This window comes from Centrocercus urophasianus, unplaced genomic scaffold (assembly GCF_019232065.1).
Source record: "Centrocercus urophasianus isolate 14NV4802_14NV808 unplaced genomic scaffold, USGS_Curo_1.0 seq_18, whole genome shotgun sequence".
NCBI classification, from domain to species: domain Eukaryota; kingdom Metazoa; phylum Chordata; class Aves; order Galliformes; family Phasianidae; genus Centrocercus; species Centrocercus urophasianus.
This window is the reverse complement of record NW_024884733.1, coordinates 23,865,962-23,887,287: the sequence shown is the minus strand read 5'-3', so window position 1 is coordinate 23,887,287 and position 21,326 is coordinate 23,865,962. Positions and strand designations below refer to the sequence as shown.

At 40.5% G+C, this 21,326-nt stretch overlaps 1 protein-coding gene across 3 annotated transcripts; it reads right to left on the bottom strand.

The window, feature by feature from the left end:
* Positions 1-1,060: 1,060 nt before the first annotated feature.
* On the bottom strand, positions 1,061-21,314 carry LOC122160467 (protein zyg-11 homolog B). 3 transcript variants are annotated; one of them, XM_042818962.1, is made up of 14 exons: positions 21,226-21,314; positions 15,903-16,068; positions 12,771-13,525; positions 10,450-10,590; positions 9,322-9,498; positions 8,546-8,610; positions 7,775-7,874; positions 7,637-7,687; positions 6,879-7,040; positions 6,725-6,772; positions 5,942-6,139; positions 5,800-5,852; positions 4,819-4,916; positions 1,061-2,701 (listed from the first exon to the last, which is right to left on the bottom strand). In XM_042818962.1, the coding sequence occupies exons 1-14, from the start codon at positions 21,226-21,228 to the stop codon at positions 2,511-2,513; spliced, it is 2,208 nt and encodes a 735-aa protein (XP_042674896.1). In that variant the 5' UTR covers positions 21,229-21,314; the 3' UTR covers positions 1,061-2,510. The 3 variants fall into 3 exon arrangements, with proteins under 3 accessions (XP_042674896.1, XP_042674895.1, XP_042674898.1); XM_042818961.1 differs by lacking the exon at positions 21,226-21,314 and adding an exon at positions 19,045-19,080; XM_042818964.1 differs by lacking the exon at positions 15,903-16,068.
* Between the last annotated feature and the right edge of the window lie 12 nt (positions 21,315-21,326).

Here is a 21,326-nt window from a genome sequence, read left to right as displayed (position 1 = left end):
TAAAACTTCCCAAAGGTTGCTTTCATTATCAGTGCTCTTCCAGCATTCAGACATGCACTCAGTGTAGCTCTGTTGCTTCCAACTTCCCCAGACTGCAGCCTTCAAGCAAAAGTGAATTAATAAATAAGCTTTTAGCAAACACATGAGAGGTTATCAGAACATACTAAGAAAATGCAACTTACCATATTAGAAATTGTCTTTACAGTCTTGAATCAAACCAGAACTTAACAATACTGTAAGAGAGGTAACCTTACTAGATTAGACAGTACAAGTTTCCTTTGTAATGGTCTGCAAAGGTAAAGCAGAGGCATTATCTTCAGCCTTCACAAAAAAATAAATGCCACTGGCCTCCAGAATTACTGTAACCTGACAGGAACTCCTGAAGCTGCACAGCAACATGAAGAGTCTTTTCTGTAAGTGGCACATGCAAGTAAATTTTCTGTTTAGTAAGTTTACAGCTTGCAGCCATTCATGTTTTTCTAGTTCTGCTGTTTGTTAACCTGAAGCAAATGAGAACAAAACAAGAAGGGCACAGAAAACCATTTACAATTCTCTGGCTATAGAATTTCACGGAGCAACATCTTCACAGTCTGGACCAATGCCTGCATCAGATTCATTTTGTCAGCACATGATAGCAGAGATTTAGTTAGGATGTTGCACCAATTTCTCCTGCTATTAGGAAAGAGCTTACAGTTACTGTACTGAAGAGCTGTCGTGTTTGGTTTAGATTCTCATGGAACCAACCAATTCACATTCATTCCATTAACACCAATTCTGATGGGTTGTGCATGCCATTTCAAGTAATAAAACTTTCACCACAGAAGCCTGATAGCAGACATCCCAGAAGGGTGGTAGATACAAAATTTGCAGATCATTATTTTAAACCACCTTTGTAATTCAAAGGTGAAATCAATTTCTTTCTGAATCAAGAAAACAGTATAAAAAACATGCGAGCCAAATTATACCTTCACACAAATAGCATTTACACAACATGACTATGAGAGTTACTAGCTCACTTCATTTTGAAGTTGCTGAAGTACACAATAACTAGATAACTGAATAATGGATGTGATGTTTTTATTTGAAGGATGAGAATTAGGAGGGAGAGGAAGGGGAAGAGTTTAAAATAGTAAAACATGGTCATCCTGAAGTAGTGATCCCTGCTCATAAACTATCAAACAAGTTGTTTTTTTTAACTGAAGTACCGATGTATTTACAAAACAGTCTAAGAATATCAGTCAGTTCCTGTGGAAACATGGAGACTAACCTGACAAACAGAAACAATTCATGAAATAAAAGTGAGTTTGAATCGACATGCAGTTTGCTTTCATCACTTGTATTTTATCAGGCATCCATATGCTGTGCAATACGTTTCATTCAACACATCATTTGAAACCCACAGGTAACCAAGAAATAAATTGTTACAATGAGCATCTTTATGTAAAATTTCACACCTCACAAAGCAATGCAATCGACGTGGGTTTTACACAGAACACTGGGTGATATTTTGCACTGTGGTGACTTGGAAATATAATTCACTGCACAATACTAACAGAGTATTTACAGAAAACAATCATTAGTCTCTTATAAATAAGGTGACCAAACATCCCAGGCCTCCTGCTAAGACATGCAATCCCTTTCAGGATGAGAACATCTCACTCTAACGAGCCTTCTCGTTCCCTATCAGTTTTTCCAAACAGAGAAGAAAGATCCCACACACAACCAAAAGTAGTCAAACAGCAAAATCCCCTTCATGCTAGCAGGTTTAAAATCTCAAGCTTAGCTCATTCTTTTAGTGTCTCCTATCAAACTTGTTTCTATTGCTTTATTTGAGCAAGTTTCCATTTTCCCTGACACAGTGCTGATCCCAACCTTACTGAGAGTGCAGAGGACTCGGGAGAGCTGAATTTCAAAAAGGCAAAGGCTGAGCAGCAAGGAAAACAAAAGAACACAGCTGGCAGACAAAAGAAAAAGGAGGCTGAAGTCCTCATGTTCAGAAGGGTTATGAGAAGATGGGCATTTTGGTCGCCTTAGATACAAGTCTTGTTTGTAACTTGCATGCAGGAACTTTTGTTTAAATCTGTCAAAGTGTTGAATACCACAACCACGCACAGTTCTACTCAAACACCAGGCTGGTAAACAGTTTTATCAACAGCAATCATAGGGATGAAATAACTTTCTGTCCCAGAAGTCAAAACCCAAGGTGTTCCTAGAATTGTTGGGTTTCTTCCTTCTCAGATGTGCATATTCATCTGTACGAGTCCAGTCTCTTTGTAGACAGCAGTAATCCTACAGGTATGACCAGCTCAAGCAGCGACCCTTTACAAGTTGCATATGTGGTTGCCATTAAAGTTGACATTCACCAAAGGTTACCATACATGGCTCTGGGTACCACAATTATAGGCAAATCACTTTAATGGTGACCACTATATTACATGTTACTCCAACTACACACACATCAGAAGGGAATATTACAGAGACAATACTTTACACTCTTATACCTGCAGCTCTCAGTTTGGTTTATTTTGTTGCTGTTTTCTACATGGAGGTGGCCTCCCATGACGCATAATGTGCTTTTCCAAACTGTCCAGGATGGCAATAGCAATCCTCTGGACATGTGGATCAGTCTGGACATTTTCCTTAATGTTGTACAAGTGCTGTAAGCCACCCTCTTCAATTAACATGCTGCAGTACCTGGCAGCTGTAATAAAAGAAGAAATCAATTATCTGGGGTAGAAATAACAGTTACTGTAAACAACGCTTGAGATTCACTTTCATCTCCTAATCCAGGCAGCATTTAGGACACTTCCACAAGTTCCCACTGAAGTGCATTTGTACTTCGGAGGGTGACAACAAGACAATAGAGTTATTTTGACAGGATGCAGACTGTATCTGTTTTCATGTCTGTCTTAGCTAGCTGCCTGGAAAGCGCCTTGTAACATGCACAGCATTCTCTTTCCCTCACAGCATTTTAAGTGCACATATGTAAGTTTTAAGAAAAGAGAAGCAGAAGTATAGTCTCTCTGAGTACCCAAATAAAGCTGTCTTCTTTAAGAAAGACTTTGATTTAGAATAGCTAACAAAAAATGGTACCACATATACCATGTCAATCATACAGGCTTGCAGATTGAAGAGGAAAGAGCTCTCTAGAAAATACTTTGCCAAATGCTGCTTAAGCTGACTGGTACATGGTATAGCTTAACTAGCTGCTAGGAAAACCTTTTCAGAATAAAGTTACACTTATCTTTCAATTTCATTATAGCTTTTAAAAAGTCTGCATCAATTCCAGTGTTACCACACGGGGAGATCAGCTATATGAAGAGCCACACACATAACCTAACACACAAGCTTCAGAGGTTGTTCCAAAAAGGTCAGTGACTGTAATGGAATCCACAGAGCATTATGTCAGATGCACCCAGTTGCACTGTTCATCTCAGTGAAGCACCACCTGAGTTGTTTAGATCCTGACATTAAACATTTCTGCAGGGATCACATTTACTGCAGTGCTACTGCTATTTTAGGTAAGTTAGCTCACTGAGTGGCTACAGCATCGTGAAACAGCAAAAAAAGGAAAAAAAAACAAGAAAAATCAATGCTATTAAATCCAGACCACTTTTTATCCTCTTCTAAGAAGGTGATAACAATATAATGCATCTTCTCTCCAAGAGATAAAGTCTTTTTAGTGCCAAGCATCAAAAGCTTAAGATTTTTTCTCCCATAAAACACTCCATATTTCAGAATTAAATACATCCCTCCCCAGAGCACATTACTACATTTGCTACTGAGCATTTGGTTTCTCTGCAACTTTCTCTGGAAGCTTCTGGCACCAACTGCCATCAGAATTAAACTTTGAGACATATACTCAGAATATAAATATAGATATCTAATAAATACACAGAAAAAAAATTAAGACTCTACTATAGTCAAATTAGGTAAACGTTATCCAGTTATTCACAGCCTCTGTGCTCTACAGTGCAGTTACTCACTGTCAGGACAAACCTCTGAGGCATGCTGAAAGCTCGGAGGTTAGGCAGCACAAAATAAACACTAAAAAATAAGACAGTACTCTGAATTAACAGGGTTGGGGCACAAAGAGGGGAAGAAAGCTTGTTTTAATTTCACTAACACCAAATTAGTTGGTCTTCATGAAAAAACTGTTACCCAGAGTGTGACCACTACAACTTCGTCAGATATTTTATTAAAAAAAAAAATCATTAAAAAAGCCAGGAAGGTTTGTCAGCTCTTACATTTAGGTACGCTCAGCAGACTGACTTCCTACCTCAACACTCGTGCATTTCATTACATGCTCTCAAGGCATTTTACAAAGAAGATGCTGGTCTTCTCATTTTGCAGATGGGAAAAATAGGTTGAGAAAGTGCTTTCATGTAGCAGCACATTATTGCAAAAGGTAAGAAAAAAGGCAACAAAACTCCTTTCAAATTAAAGGAGAGCAAGGATTATAGCAGGTAGTTGTCTTACTATCAGACCTTACAGGTACTTACAGCTTACTTGCCTTTTACTAGCATTAACATTTCTGAACAAAAACACCTGTGCAAGCTGCAAACAGAGGTAATCTTAACACATGTATACATTTGAAATTAATATTGTGCATCAAACAGTAAAATTCTGGTAAATAAAAAGGATGTAGAGAGTTTTTTTTATTACTCCTTTCCCGCCTTCTTTTGGTTAAGCCTCAATGCAGTTTCTCCAAAGTACCAGAAATGAAAACCATAGAAATTCCTATTAATCCCACTTCATGCTAGTGAATAGTGTGCTAAGGAATAAAAACTGTATGGGTAATTTTGTCTTAATACATACGATTTTTGCTGCAGACATGCTGCATGGCCCACACTGCCCATAACTGGACGCCTGGTGTCATGAAACAGCCAAGTAGTGGAAAAAATGGATTGAAAGACCTATTAGAAAAGAGACATGATCACCTTACTTTGTTGTTAGCTGTCCCCTCAGAGATCATAACATTACCTACTCATCTGCTGGTTTAACTGGGAAAGACTTTTGAGAAACTTGGAGTTTTAGATGCAGTGTCTGCCTTTTAACATTTAAGGCAATAACTGGCACAAATACATATAGTGGATACACAGTATATTTTTGCCACTACATTTTGATGATTCTTACTCCTTAAAAACAGGAGTAAACAGTGGAAATAAAGACTAAGCAGCACAGGACAGTAATTATCCAATTGTACTTTATATAGCTAGCAATAGGACTAGAAGGAATGGCCTCACGTTGTGCCATGGAAGATTCAGGTTGGATGTTAGGAAATACTCCTCTGAGAGGTGCTGAAATAGGCTGCCCAGGGAGGTGGGAGAGTCACCATCTCTGGGTGTGTTCAGGAATCATTTAGATGTGGTACTGAGGGACATGGTTTACTGGAAAATATTGGTGATAGGTGGATAGTTGGACTAGATGAAATTAGAGGCATTTCCAACATTGGTGATTCTATGGCCTCAAGCCCTCTTACTTAGGGCAGATGGTGCTAACCCTGTGCTCACTAGTGTAACTTTACTGGTTAACCTTTGCATTCAAGCCTTTTAGACCCAGTGGACCTGAATAACTGAAAGGCAGTCAGAAAAACACTACATTTACCTTTTACAGGAGCCCCTACCCCTCTTTGATCACAAAGGGAAAATCAGCATGCTGTCTATTTCAAGTTGACAGGTGTTTTTTTCACTGGACAAAACCATGTCAGGCTGGAAGCTTACTCTGCTTCAGGAACAAGTTTTAAATCTAGTTCAGTTCTACTGTATTTTCCAAACTCTAAATCAAGGCAATAGTTACCTGTAAGCCACCATCTCACATTCTGGAGTTGGCCAGTTCAAAATGGCAGAATGCTGCAAAGCACAGAACAAAGAATATTCAATCTTACATACAAACATGCAAAAATTGAAGAGCATGATGAAGTGCATCATCATTTCAGTACCAGCTGTTCAAGGAGAGATGTTCTCTGGCTGCGGCTTAACGTCCAGGCCTGCTCTCCTCGAGATATTAAATGTGCAATAATCCCTGCTGCAAAATAGCTGACCTCCACCTCCACGCTGTGCAATAATTTGCTGATGTGGTCTATGAAGTCCTTCCACATTAACTCAGAATGGAGTTCTTTAACTTCAGCTATGTTATTCTGGAGGGGAGAGGAAGAGGGAGAAAAAAATAAAACATTAATAGAAATAATACGATCAAAGGAAGATGAACATTATATATATGAACTACTACACTGTGCAAGCAAACACGTATAAACACCAAGATGACAATCACATATCAAATACTGGAAACTTTTCCTTTTTAATACAGAAATTCACCTTAAAAGAGAGGTTTTGTCATAAGTAATTCTGACCCATAGCATGTAGATCACACAGATTTATGAGCTAGCTTTCATATTTTCAAAACACAATCAATCTCATTAAATCTCACCAGTGCGCAGTTCTGAATCCCACTGATTTTCAAGAACTTTTTGCATTTAGATTTATCTGAAGCCTGACTCTCTGCCCTTTCTGAAAAGCTCTTCTTGTTTACTGTAACCACTGATTTCAGTAAGATTAGGGCCTTTGGAGAACTGACAAAATAATCTGAAAAAACGTCAGTTGTGAGTGAGGAACACTGTAAAGATTAAAGAAGAATTTAAAAATACTCGACACTTTTTCAAATCCACATGGAAACAAGATGGATTTTTAACAACACAGAGTTCAGATGTTTTTGTTCATCTCACCAGAAGTCCAAGAACCTTCTGCTGAATGGATGATTCTGATGGAAAAGACTGTGGGGAAAAAAAAAAAAAAAAAAAAAAGAAATTCTATGTAAGTGTTTACAGTGTTAATTATAAACCTAGGTTGACAATCCACAACACAAACTGTACTCCTCACCTCTAAAACCCTCATGAAAAGTTCAAGACCTTGATTCTCAATGAAGTGCCGACACGTCGTTGGAGATTCATCGGTGAGGTTCCAAAGTGCACTCAGTGTGAACTTGAGGGTTGTATCTACAAGATTCTGATTTGTTTTCTGTTTAACTATTTGTAGTAGTTGCTGGGGAAAAAAACCAAACTAATTATGGTTGCACATCTAAAAACCTATCTGTTCCTCTGCTTGTTTCTGCACAGACTCAGGTAGTACAGACTATCATTTATAAGCAGATTAAAGACCTAAATATTTGGGGTCAAACTTTATCCCCCAAAACATACTACTAAATGTTTTTTGTTCCCCCCTTTCAACACTGTCACCTGGCAGAGGAATTCCTTCATTCCACCATAATTATATGCACAGTACCATTACTGCTGGCACAAAGCCATCCAGGTAACTTTGGAAACACGAGCACTGACAGCACTAACAATTTAATTCAAATATTCTCTTTTTAATCTTTAATCTTACAGAATAAATTTGAAATCAATAATCTCTTGCTATTTTACTTTGTATTAAATTTGCTCAAGCTTTTCCCACTTAGGTTTCTTTTCACCTCTAGTAAATTCTCCAGGCTTTGTTGTTCAAAAGAACTTTCAAATGAATATCGGCTAATGCATTCTTAGAATTCTCTCTCATTTTTGTATCCTATCTTCAGAAATACTGTCTGCATGAATAGCTTGAGAAGTTGGTATTTTTGACTGTCAAGAAAACATCTGACATACCCTAACAATGAAGAGCTCTGCACCAAGCTGAGCAGTTTGCTCCGTCGAAAGCTGTAAATAAACAGAACTACAATCAGCATTTTTCAAGGACTTCAGAAATACTGTCTAATTGATTGCATCAAAGTTGTAGTTTTGTACCTTTGCAGCAAGAATGGAAATTATGGCTACAGCCATCCTTTGCATGTTTTGATCTTCATGATTACACAGCCACTGCATAACAAGTTTGGCTGCTTCAAACCTGAAAGTTAACGATAAGTTTAGCTTGCACAAGTCTCATCAGTCAATCAGAAAAAGATGCACACACAAGACCCTTCAGACAGAAGTGCATGAAACAAACAGAAGTGTGCCCTGTACCAAAAAACATCCAAATGAACCAGGAAACTACAGGTATTGCATGAACTTCAGTCAACTTTCAGTTCTTTGCTTAGGAGCTCTTACTTCTGATTACATCAAAGTGCACAGAAATTGCTTCCAAAGGAAGAAAACTTCATGTGATCTTCTGGAACAGCAGATTGATACGCTTCAAAAGCTTTAAGCAAAACATTCAAGTAGAAAGTCCGTGCAAAACACAACCCCCCTGCCCCCCAGAAACATCTGACTCCTCTTATGCAAGAACAGATGTTGACCCAGCCAGGTGAAATCAAGAATACCTGCATACTAAAGGATTTTTTTCAGATCATAATTCAAAGCAATTGTGAATTAAAGGCCCAGTGTACCACAGGCCACACAAATGAGCACACTGGAATGACAGAAATTGAACAAACTGCAGCCAGAAACCCAGTGACTGATCAAGTCTTCAGAGTTGCCATGATTTTCCAAACATCAATAAATCATGAGCTTATTTCAGTACTCAGCAACAGAAAAGTTTTCTGTAATGCTACAGCTCATTTTAACTGGCATAAAACTTGCCTGTTAAATGGAACATCCTGAAGTATTCTGTCACTGCACAGAGAAAGAAGACAATTCTTTTGCAGCTATGAGAAATTAAAAAGAAAGATTTCAGAGATGCACATATTTCAGAATACTTTCTTGCTATGAATCCTTAAACATATTTCCAAAGACTGTACTGAAAATGATTGCAACTCAAAGAAAGAAAAAAAGGAGCATTACAGTAGAATTATTCCCACTGTTCCCCCAGTGTTGGTCGAATACCATTTTGCCTGAGAGGATCACAAAACTCTGGCTTGGTTGTTTAAATTTTTCATCTAATTCCCAGACACACACACACATAGAATCACACATGACACCTTCAGACACTGACCAGAACATTTGTTAGGACATATATCTAGAACTGTAACTGCAACTATAGATACATAAGGAAACTCTATGCAAAACAGAAAATCAAAGCCCATTTAACTCCTAATATTTCACCTTAAAAATGATATTTTCAATAGTGACACTTGTCCAGAATCACACCATGTCATTCAACACTGGCTAAGTAGATCAAACTTTTCATAAAGCCTCTAGAAGTCTTTATAAGAAGCCACATTATGGTTAATATTGATTCTACCAACTACAGTCCTATAAGGAGGAAGTAAAAAAAGGAAGCAGTATTTACTTAAATCCTGCACAAATGCACCTGTATACTTGCTTACAGCCACTCTCGAAGTCACGAGATCTGGAGAAACATTTCATGAAGTCCACGAGAAAAAGAAACCAGAAGATAAAGAGATTTCATCTTTTACCTGTTGATGGTTTGGGAAATGTTCCATGGCTTTCAGGAGCAAGTGAGTGACATCAGCCAGCAGTCTCACAGGCATGCCTGCAGCTAAATCCTGCTTGGTTAGATTGAAGACACACGCACTTGCTGCCAACTGCACTGGCAAATTCAGGGGATGATTTCTCATTCCAACAACCACAAGCTGCAATGCAGAGTTTTGCCCACATTACACACATATGCACTTGTGCAGATATCCCATGAGCAACCCACTGCTGCTGCAGATCACAACAGTGACTCAGCAGCACCCAGAATCTGCCTCATAGAAGGCTGCCTCACAGCCTCCTTTTCCCTTCAGTGAAAAATCCATGTGGTGCGATTTTAATTCTCAGAAGGAATATTTCCCTCTGCTCTGAGATTCAAAACTGCCAACTCCTATTTCTCCATCTCCTTTTGTGCTGTTTGCTGCAGCCTCTCAAAGCAGATGAGACCTTCAAATACAGCAAAAGACCTGCATTTTTCACAGCTTTTTCCCAAAATACGTTTTTGGCTATGTATATTGATTATGATCTCTGTTAAGAAAATATTCTTGTTTACCACTCATTGTTAAAATCTTTTTGATAATGAAGCCAATGAGATCAAAGCCATTTGTTTGACTTGAAAGGAGATGGGGGGAAAGGGGACTAAGCCTATATCACTGATGTTTCTCTTTATAATCACAGTAGAAATTAAACCATCTCTGGTGTTCTAACAATGAAAAGCAATTCCTAGAATGGGTGTTAAGGAACATTCCTAGGAATTGCCACTAGTTAGAGCCAAACAAATAAATTATTTGACCCAATACAGACTGGATCTAAAGGCATAACTTTGCACCTGTAGAAAACTCCATTCAAAATTACATGGAAAAATAACATAGGTGCTACTAAATTTGGACATTACCAAGTTAGTCCAAATCAATTTTAGTTAATACAAAATGCTAACAGAGCATTCATCCACATCTCCATACTTAAGATGTTGTTAATTTTAATCCATCACAGAATTTTAACCTAAAGAAGTGTAACAGTTTAAAAATTTTTTTACCAGGGCTTTGAGAATGGCCTCCTTGAAATTCCTTAAGGAATGACACAAGACTTTCTCATCAGAATTATTATTTTACCTTCAAAATTTCAGGCTTTGTTTTTTCCATTACATGTGTCAAGCTGAATAAGTGGAAGAGTGCTTCCCTCACAAAGAAGGCCCGTTCACTGTAACGCTTCAGGGCTTCAGAAATCTGAGTTTCATTTGCTTCTCCTGATACCTGTGAGCAGAGAAATAATCTTTAGATCAAGATGTCATCATTTACTTTAAGAATTTCGTTCATAAAGTTGCAAACCTGCAGTTTGCAACACCAGTGTTTAACCCAAAGTCTTCCGTAAGCAGTGACGTTAGCTGCCCATCTTCATCGGGAACTACATGGGATCAAACACTCCTCATAAAAATTCACTTCATGAGCCAAAATTAGGCCTCAGTCGTCCCTACAAGCTCAGCTATATGAAACAGCTACTTACAGTAGCACTTCATAACTAACAGAAACTGCTTACAATACATCAAATGCTCAAGAGCAGTCCACAGAACTACATGCTGTATGCAATTCCTTGCTAAGCTGACAAATATGGTACTCTGGCTGATATTTTTGGTTTGTGGTTCTAGCACTGCCAACAAAACAATATTTCCTTTTTATGTCTGCAGCAGGTTTCCTATAAACTCAATCTGTAGCAATAGCTTTCCAGCACTGTATTAAAGAACACAATCATACTGATTGCAAAAGGAATCATCCTCAAAACCAGCCTTGAAATACATGTGAAAACTAACAATGAACTGCTTTAGGTGAAGGGAGCGTTAGAAGATACGAGCTGTTGACTAATACCACCTTCATCTTTAATACTCTTTAAACTACTAAATCAGCAACAAACTGCAATTTTTTTCCACTTCCCAACCTTCCCCACCTTCCATTTTCCTGCATTTTGCCTACTTCACAGCTGCAGTTGCACTGTTATAGGTGATTTGTTCTTCAGCTCTGCTACTTAAAGAATCGTCGCTGCAAACACCTTTTTAAATACTCCCAGGGAAGCAGGCAGAACTTGTTTTACCTAATTTGTCACACAAGGAAAAGCAAACATTCATAGATGGAAGTGACACATTTCATGCATTCTGCATTGCAGTAAGCCAATTTTTTCCAAACTTGCCAGACCAGGAAGATGTCACAGCCCTGACAGAAGTGATACCAGCTTGGACTTTATGCTCTCTGCTGATTAAAACAGAGCAATCGTATTTACGGACATGTTTTGCAGACAACCAAACACTACAGGAGGAACTTCCACATGGCTTCATGGTTTCAACTACTATGTTTGCCTAGTGTTTAATCTTATAAGAATTTTCTATAATCATATTTCACAGGACTGTTATTAAGCTCATGATATTTTAGTCATGCGGTCTCCACGAGAGCTGTGTTCTGTTTATTATTTAGTACTGTCTAAACTGAGCAGCTGAATAGTTCAGTACAGTCACCAATAAATTCCAGGTCACCTCAAAAAAAAAAAAAAAAAGCCAGCAACAAAAAAGACTGCCTTTGCATAGCAGTCAATTGTATGAAGCATATATTCTTAACAGCAAGGAGTATATTGGGCTGTTCTATACCAAACGTGAGCTGCCATTCCCTGATGCCATACATCAGTCACATCAAAGGGGAACCTGCTTTCTCCAGCACTGCTTCAACACTCATACATATTAACACAGCTTTAACAACTTGGCTGAGTCTCTCAAGTATCAACGGTCAGAAGTTCAAGGTAAAAATTATCATTAAATAACTGCCATAACTGCAATGAAAAGGCATTCTAAATTTTTAAACTGAAGTATAAAACACAATTTGCACAGGAGATATTTGGCCACGTTATGCAAAACCTTCCTCATCCCCTCAGCAGTTTCCTTTCAAGACCTCCAAAAGGACTTTTAAGGTAGGCAGAAGAATTATAATGAGGAAATTACACAGTGATGGAACACAGCAGTAGCTCAGTTATTAAATTTTATCAGCTGTGTTAATCATTAACTGCTCAAAGCTGATGCAAACCATACCTCAGCCTCTAACACTTTGCTGCCTCGTGCTACACACTGTGCTGGAAGCAGGAGAATATTATGTCAGTAAATTACTTCACACTAGATCGAGTTCAGCTCTCCTACACCTAGTGTATTAAATCAGGACTTGAGGCTCACTGAAAAGGCACAGAAAAATAGATGTAAATGTATGTTACATTTCACAGTGATATTTGCATCTAGAAGTTTCTATGCCAGAATTAAGTAGAAATTTGAAGTCAGTAACAAAATTCACAGTTAAAAAAGGAACCTACATCCTCCTCCTCAAACACCCACACGCGTTTGTTACAAACTATTAGATCTGTATTGCCTGAACATTCACTTTTCTGAGAAATTCCCCCACTTAACCTTTAGGTTTCCTTCTCCTGTTAGGAATTCTGAGTAGCCGGCATCAGTAGCTAGCAATCCTACAAACTGCATGCTTGGCCGTTGCTGGATAAATGCTTCTACAGCCTTATCTGTGACATGCTTCCTTCCAGAAATGTCCAGAGACACGAGGTTTGGCAAAATATCTTTCTGTTCCAGTAAACGAAGTGCTATGTCTGATGTGAACTGTTTGTCATCTGAAATGTCAAGGTGATTCAGGTATTTTAGTTCTCTTATAACATCCAGAATCTGCGTTGTGGTCATTTTCAAGCATTTCAGGTGGTGCATGGTCAAGGATTTCAGGCGGTCTTTGCAGGTGAGAAGTGCTGTTATGTCAGTAACAGAGGTGTTTGATATATCCAGGCTTTCTAACCTAGGGAGCGAAGCGACGTCTGCCAGGTCCTCGTTGTAGAACAGAACGTTGGTAATGCTTAACGCACGAAGCCCACACAGCTGACTGAAGCACCTCTCGTAGGGGTCTTCCAAAGAAAGAGTCAGCGAGTTCAGCACAAGGCATTGAAGGTTTTGCTGGATCCATTTATTGCTGCCAAGCCCACTTATAATGTCTGTGATTGTTATATCTGCATTCACCCCAGTAGCATCAAGTTCTACCAGCTTGTGATGGCAGAACGCTTTCCGGAAGGCCACAGCAGAGATCTTTGCTTTCCGGATGCAAGCTCGTTTCAAACGCATCTGATTGCCTCGGAAGATGCCCACAGTGCCATCGTTCAGAAGCCCTGTTGGAAAACAGCATTAGTGTTTGGTTCTAGTGTTCTAAAACAGCACTTCTACTTTGAGAATCCAAAGGGAAACAAAAAGGAGCGTTAGCAAGGAGAACTCATTGCAAAACAGCACACCTTGGACCGCTGCGCTCCTGATCTCACAAGCTTTTGAAATTCTGCTTTGAAGATTATGCATGCACTGTTGGATAATCTCGTGTTAAAGAACAGGACAGTGAAATTAAGATGCAGTACATTCACAATACACATCTTGTTCAGAAGGTGGAACATACAGCAAAACAAGACACTGGTCTAATTTGAAAACTTCAGACTACAGCCTGCTGCTTTTGGCTTTTCTCACTAGAACTGGATAGAAACAGAATTCCAACATGCCTTGAAGGTTTTATTCCCTGGACACAGTTCAGTTAAGCTCAACGCAGCACCAGCAATTAACAATCCACTTGTGTCTTGCTTTAACCCAATTGAATACTGAAGCATTCAAATGAATTGGTAAGCAGGATCAATACTCTATATAAGCCAGTTATGTCACAGCTCCTTCATGAAGAAGGTAGGAGTGTTGCTCAGAAACAAGCTACGTGTCAGAGAGAAACCTAAAAAGTGTTTCAAAGAGAAGCAGCAGAAGGATAAGTAAAAAGTGGGAAAGAGAGAAAGAGAAAGATAGCAATGAAAAAAGGAAATATGGCAGTCTTGCTGGAGATTATTATGCACTCCTAATTTTGCACAAAGCAGAAAGATTAATAGTCTTTTCCTGCAGAATACTGACAAAACACTAGCTGAAAAGATTAGTTTCATGCACAGGATTATCCAAAACATACTGGAAACACCAAGGTACTTTATCTGTGTCATCAACAGAGCAATTACTGTTTTATAAGCAACCACATGAGATGGGTATGTGTACACAAGCATACATATAAATGCAGTAGGAAGAGTCTCTCCTTCTAGTTCTGCTCTAGAGAACTGTAAATGTCAGTGTCCCTGTTTTGTATCTTCAAGCATACTGAAGACAGCAAAGAAACTGAAAACAATATATTTGAATAAAAACATAACTAATGCTCCAGTTTGTCTAGATTTAAGTACTGAGCTAGTAAATGCCTCTCTAAGGAAGATTAATATTAATTTAAGATCTGCAGATCTTTCTAAACAACAAACAACTCAGACATTTCTGACCAGGTAGCTGAGGAATGCCTCTGTTGCACAAAAAGGAAAGATATAACAGGAGGCAATTGCTATTCAGGAAATAAATATAGTGTAATAGCTTGGTTAAAACATAACTAAAATGTAACTACTTAGTAATCTTTGCTCCTTTCTAAATGAAGGATCAAGTTGAGCTCCCTGGCTGGCCTACCTTAGCTAACTCTGTTCACCTGGCAACATGCGTTTTTTGGCCTTCCTGCACTCTGACACAGTGCCTGTGATGTTTCTGCGGCTGCCCTCATCACTGTTAGCACTGGCAGTACTTTTCTGTTCTTTAAGTTGGATTTCTCAAGGCTACTCTAAACCATTACTTAACACAAAGCAATGCATGCTGAAAATTGAGAGGTTTGTTGCATTTGCATATTTCTGGGACAATCTCTTCTGTATAGCAGACTGGAAACAAGTGGGGGAAACTAGAACACTAATATTTGCTCAGCCAGCCAGCCAAATCTGCACCTACAGGAGGGGGCCTTCACTCTGTTTACAGCAATTTTCTTGTGCCTGCCTCATCTCTAAGGGAAGTTTGAAGGAATGGGAATCCTGCCTCTTCTGTAGGGTAATCCATACATTCACTGCTTTCATCCCATGAAGCTTTTACACAAGCTTAACATTGTCCTTTGTCAGGCTTAAAGAAAGCAAACAAGACAGTATCTTTCCCATCCAATGCCCTGAGACAGGCCAGTACCTGACACATAAGAACACCACACACCCTTCAGAAAACAATGACATTGCAGCAAAAGTGCTAAAAATCAACGAGAAACCATTTTAATGAAGGAATCACAAGGTCATTTCAGAGTTTAATTACATGGACACATGGCAAAGAAAACATAATTCAATTAATTGGTCTGCAGGAAGCACTGAAATATTTGAGCACTGTTCAAAGTTGAGTTAAATCTTTTTAAAAGTGATTGAAAGATCCACTAAAGAACAGTCACTTAAAAGAACATTTGATTATAATCCTAAACATGAAACAAAGGCCTTTCTATTTAGAGCTCTCTGTATGGCTGTGTGACATCCAGCTGAACTTATGGCACAGCCAAAACGCCAAAAATTCTCTACTTGGAGACTAAGAAAGCATTTTAAGTAGCTGCAACACATTCTGCTACAAAACACACCAGAACTGCACTGTCACATCCCAGTGAGGTGCTCTCACTGATGACCCACAAAGAGTTGTTTTTACCATGAAACGCCATCGTCTGCAGCAATCGATCAGCCACTTCCTGAGGAAACATTCCTGGCTCCTGCAAGCACAGCGTCCCATCTTGCCTTTCTGTACAGAACTTCTCTAGGTTAGCAGTGAGGAAATTCAAGCAGATGTCAAGTAAGGAGTAAGGAGAAGCTTCCTCCTGTCACATGCAAGACACAATGAAACAGAGGTGATTTATCAAACCATTTTCTCTGCGATTCTTCCACATGTTTGTTTTGGGGAAAATAATTCTCTGTTAGCTCTGCTTACCCTTGAACAAGCAAACATTACAGGTGAGAAGCCCCTTTGAGCAGCACTAAGCTGGTAATCCAGGTCACACAAGAAACAATGCCAAGCTGGTGGGCATTTCTCTCTCAGAACCCACCTGGTCTGCCTGCTGGCGTTCACAGAGAACACTCCTTATTTCTGATGAGAGAATTTGAGTGCTTGAAATCTGCTGGGAATTAGTCAAGATAGACTGAATTTATTTGACTGAAATAATTATTTCTGTCAATCTTCCATTTAAATCAGCTCATGCTCAATGCTGACCACCAACTTACAGGAGAAACAAAGACAAACCTCGTGTAGTTTGAAGGGATTTTTGATACCCAACAGGACAGGTAAAGCTTTGGATTTAAAAAGTAAATAGATAAATAAATTCTGTGCTGCAACGAGGTAACAACTCTTACACTATTCCTTCTAATAAAAGATACAAGCCCCCTCCTCTTCATGCTGAGAATCTGGAAATCCTCTCTAGCACCAGAGCACTGGGTAGGGAGGACAAGGTGGAACATGAACTTCAACCTTTCCTTCAGAGACTGAGATTGCATATTGATATCTGAACACCCCTGAAGTTTCCCTTTTTTCATTCAGTGTTAAGAATAGCCTTCTGTTTTGGGTCTGGCAGATTAATCGCAGCACTGTGAATCATCCCCAGGCTGCACAAAGGAGGGCTGACTGACTGACTGGTACAAACTCCCCCAGAGAGTTTTGAAAATAACAGCATCAACTGTTGGCACATCTCATCTGTAGGGCTAGGGGGAAAAAAAAGGCAGCCTGCTTCTTATATTGAAAGTTGTAGATGATTTCACCTTTCTTTTCTAGTTCTGTTGCCTCGTTAGCCTGATATCCTTGCTCACCCTTCAAGTACAGAAAGATACAAAAGTCACATAGAAGAAATATAAAGAAAATGACAACTGAATCTTCTAAAATAACATGAGCCTATGTAAAGACTGGGAGGCACCACATTATTAGATGGAACAGCACTTATCTTTAATGAATCATACACTGTCAACAAAGAGAGACTGCAGCTCAATAGCTCCTGAAAGCTTAAGTACAGGTTTGGGAACAAGAAACTCCGAGTCACTCAAACACAAACTCCTTCTGCAGCATTCAACATGCCACTTCCACCTCCTTTGACTCGATCTCACTTAATTTTTATTCAGCTTGATTATTAAATATTATGGTTGAAGAAACAGGAGTTATTGTGTGATGCGACTCACGGCGTTACCAGAAAACAGCAATTTGGGCTGCCTCCCACCCTGAGCTGATATGAAGAGGAGGGACAGAATCTGGAATCGTTAACGCCTTTTGTTTCTTATGATGTGCAAAAACACCTGAAATACTTCCCAAGAGAAATTCAACCAGTTATTTTTAAATATTGAGAGAAAATGAAAGAGGAAAATATTTTTCTCAACCTGACATTAATACGAATACAAGGCTTAAGACAGCTGTCGATTCAAATGGAAATCAGAATCCTTACTCAAAGGAATATGAAAATTATTCTCAGTGCAGCACAGACAGGCACATCTCTCATCAGCTCTGGCGCTTCTAATTTGATCCTTAGACATGACAAAAGCCAGAATCCGGGCTCTCTTCATCCCTTCTGGCACTGTTGCATAATTTGTGCCAGAACAGCTAACACACTTTCATACATCAGAGAACAAACTGATGAGAATTTTGAGCCCTGCAGACAGGCTGCTAGCATATGACTCACAAAGCTATTTTCTCAAGCAGCACCTCTAGCTGGCCAATCTAATCCAGAGACACCGCTTTAACTTCCGTATGAAACAGGCACTTCAGAAGTCCACCCAGTACCTCTCTATGGCAATAACGGGACAGTCCACAGGCAGGGCTCAGTGACACCTGTGAACAGCAGGGCCATTTTTATTCGCTTCTCTTCCAGCAATTGCAGGAGAGGTTTGTGACTTTCTTCTGTTTTCTGCAACAGTTCGTTGCAGAAAGGCTGAAGGAACTCAGCAGAGGCGCTGGGGGTAACAGATAGACAGAGGAAATGCTTTTTTCCACGCCTAATAAAGTCTCTTGACAAGAACCATAAAAGTGAATTCCTGCTACTGAAGTAGAATAGCTTGAATGCTACCTGTAAGCCTCTCACGTGACCAGCAGCATTCCTTTTCTTAACTTCTTTGCTTTAAGAGAACATTGCCCACTGGAGGAGCTCAGAATGAGGCTGCAGCTGTACTGAAGTCTTACCCGGTCAGGATTTCAGTGCTTCCTTTCTATAGTTATGCTTCTGCACATCAGAACAAGCCTAAAGAACAAGCCTGGTACTTGTTGTGCAGTTCATTTCACTTTCTGGTTGTGGTACTTTAATGCAACACTATAAATGTGTGTCACCTTCAGCTCGGGATTTATTTCATAAAGATCAGTAGAACTTTTATCATATAGGTCTGACTTTCTTATAGCCAGCTTAATCATCCTAAACTAGCAATTTCTTTCATTTCAGCAAACTAATTCACTGATCAGACCAAAAAAAAAAAAAAGAAAGAAAACAATCCTCAAAGCACAGGACTGTGCACTACTGGGTAGTGCTTTGTTTGCTAAAACATGCATATACAAAAGCAATGACATATCTAAAACCAGCTAGTTAATGGAATAGTATCTCTAAGCAGAATAATTCTGGAGAGGCTTTTTAAGGCTTATTTTGATTAATTCTACAAAAATATAAGTGGTCAATATCACCAAGGCCAGCTTTATAAAAGGAGAAGAAAAAAAAAAAAGGCGACAAAAAGGGGTAAGGAAAGAGGAAGGGGAGCACTGTGTGCCTGCCAGCACCCAGCAGTAATCCAGTGCAGCAGTGGGCTGAAATGCAGCCCCAGCCTCAGTGTGGAGTTACCTTGCTTGGCCCACAGCGCATCCCAGGCTGGAAAGGTTCTCTCCACCAGGAACACCATCCTTCATGTGTTCTTTTAAAAACTCATTGTATCAACATTAGTTATTGCTACAGCTACTCAGTATTTCAAAATGCAGTCAAGAAGAAAACCAAGAGTTTAAAGGCACACATTAAAGCACCTAGGGAAAACGAGAACCTTAAACCCAACATTATGGCTATATTGATATGCTGGGTGTGAGAATCCAAACAAAACCTGGTCCTTTGGAAAGGTATCACCATGCAGCCACCTGTTTATACAACAATAACAAGAAAAAAAGGACAGGTTTATCCCATGTTTTCCACCAGTAATTGCAATCCAACTTTGCAGGAAAACTAAACGCCACTGCTGTGTGAGCCTTTTTCACTATAGGGATTGTGATCCTACCAACTCCAGCTTGAAAAATCCAGTTCTTTCCAGCTTAGTCTCAGACTCATAAAAATCAAATCACTTTCTCCCCACCCCCAAGTAGTTTTTGATCAGTTTTTCCCCAGTAAGCCTGTACAAAGCCTTGGAAGACACCAACTTCAGCACCAAGAGAACTATTTCTAGGATGCACCCTCCAATTGCTACACCTAATTACTGACTCACTATAACAAGACTCAGGTGTGTGAGGTCTCTCTGCTCCAAACTCATCCCATTGGCTTTTCTTCCCTGAAAGCCCAAAGAAAGGACACAGCATAAGGGACTTTTCAAACAGTACCAATTATTTCTCTCAACAAGTCAGCAAGGAAACAAAAGGTGGCACTGCCTTACGCTTGAGCCCTAAAACAAACCCTCACAAATGACAAATAAACAACAATTCTGTGGTGTTCATCAGAATTGCTTTGAGCACTAGCAAAGGGAGGGGAGAGCAGCAAAAAATCAGCAGGTGGTTTAGGGATTTACGCTATGAAAAAGAAGTGTCACAGTTATCCTACTGAAATTAACGGAACGAAACAGAACTACACAATTTATTAAGCTCTCAAGGAAGTATTATGCATGAAACTCAAATTTAATACTTTCACTAATTACTCTGGCACATATGGGAATGCACTGATTAGAGTTGGTGGCAATGCAGTCAGCAGAAACCACAAGAGGCCCAAAATTAAATAGTGCCACATGAAAACCATGCAGTGAGGCATATACTTGAAAATTAATATAAAAAACTTCCGATATGGGTCCATCAATTAGAAATGAGTGGAGAGAGGAGCCCGAGTGGTTTGCTTAACCACAAGGAAACAACGTGGGGCTGCCAAGGAAGGCATCAGGAGGAGCATCGAGCAGAAATAAGCAACTATTATGTCACTTTCAGGGCACTCCTGGGGCTATCTGCATTAAGAGATATCTGCACCATCGCCATTTGAAGATGGAGAATATGCTGGGGGGGGGGGGGGGCGGGAAGGTGGAAACAGCTATTAGGCTACAACAGATCATATGGGGAGGAAATAAATGAACAGCGCTCATAAATAAGGCTCAGCGAATAAACGCTGCTGAAGAAAGCAAGCTGCGGAGGCGACACACAGGTGCACAGAACCGCCATGAGCTGCAGCCGTGCCATTAACTTCCATGTCAGCTCCCCGCACAGCTCGGCCCCAGCCCACTGACAGCACAGCGGGTGCAAACGGCACCGACCTTAGAGCTCAGAAACTTTATTAGGAGATTCAAACAAAGGCAGCCGTCGGGCCGGGCCGCACCTCACGGGGACGCGAGCGGCAGGGCGGGAGGCGGTACGCCGCGGTGCAGCGGGCTGCAAGACGGTGCTCTGCCCCTGGGGCCGGCCGCTCGAGGGGCTCTGCCCGCCGGCTGCCCCCCGCCCCGTCAGGCGGCTCCGTGAGAGCGCAACAACCGCCCCTCTCCACAGCCCCCGAACCCGCCGACTCCCCACCTCCTTTATATAACCGGCAGGGCGGCAGCCGCCGCGTTACACAACAGTGAGGGCAGCGCGGCCGGCTCGCTGCGCGCGTTCCCTCAGCGGCGGAGCTCCGCGCCTCATGGCCGCCGCACCTCCCGCCCGCGCGCTGATAAAGCAGCACCGGCGGCACCGCCATCGCGGCCCCCGCTTCCCTCAGCGCCCGCCTGTCAGCCCGCAGCGGGAGCGGCCCGCCCGCCTCATGGACACCGAGCCTTCCCCTCCGCGGCACCTCGGCCCTACAGTGCTCACTCACCATCGCGCCGCTGCGTGCCGGCGGCGAGCGCCCAGCCGGGTCCGCAGCTTGTCTGCCTCTTTTTTTTTTTTTTCTCTTTCCTTCCCTCCGCCCCCCTCCCG

Excerpts from the sequence above, each read along its gene's own strand:
- LOC122160467 (XM_042818961.1), bottom strand. The coding sequence starts at position 19,065 with ATGCGCTGTGGGCCAAGCAAG. Across the intron at positions 13,526-15,902 it reads GCAGACGATGGCGTTTCATG|GGCTTCTGAACGATGGCACT; the intron begins GTAAAAACAACT and ends GTTTTCCAACAG. Across the intron at positions 8,611-9,321 it reads ATTTCCCAAACCATCAACAG|CTGCAAAAGAATTGTCTTCT; the intron begins GTAAAAGATGAA and ends AATTTCTCATAG.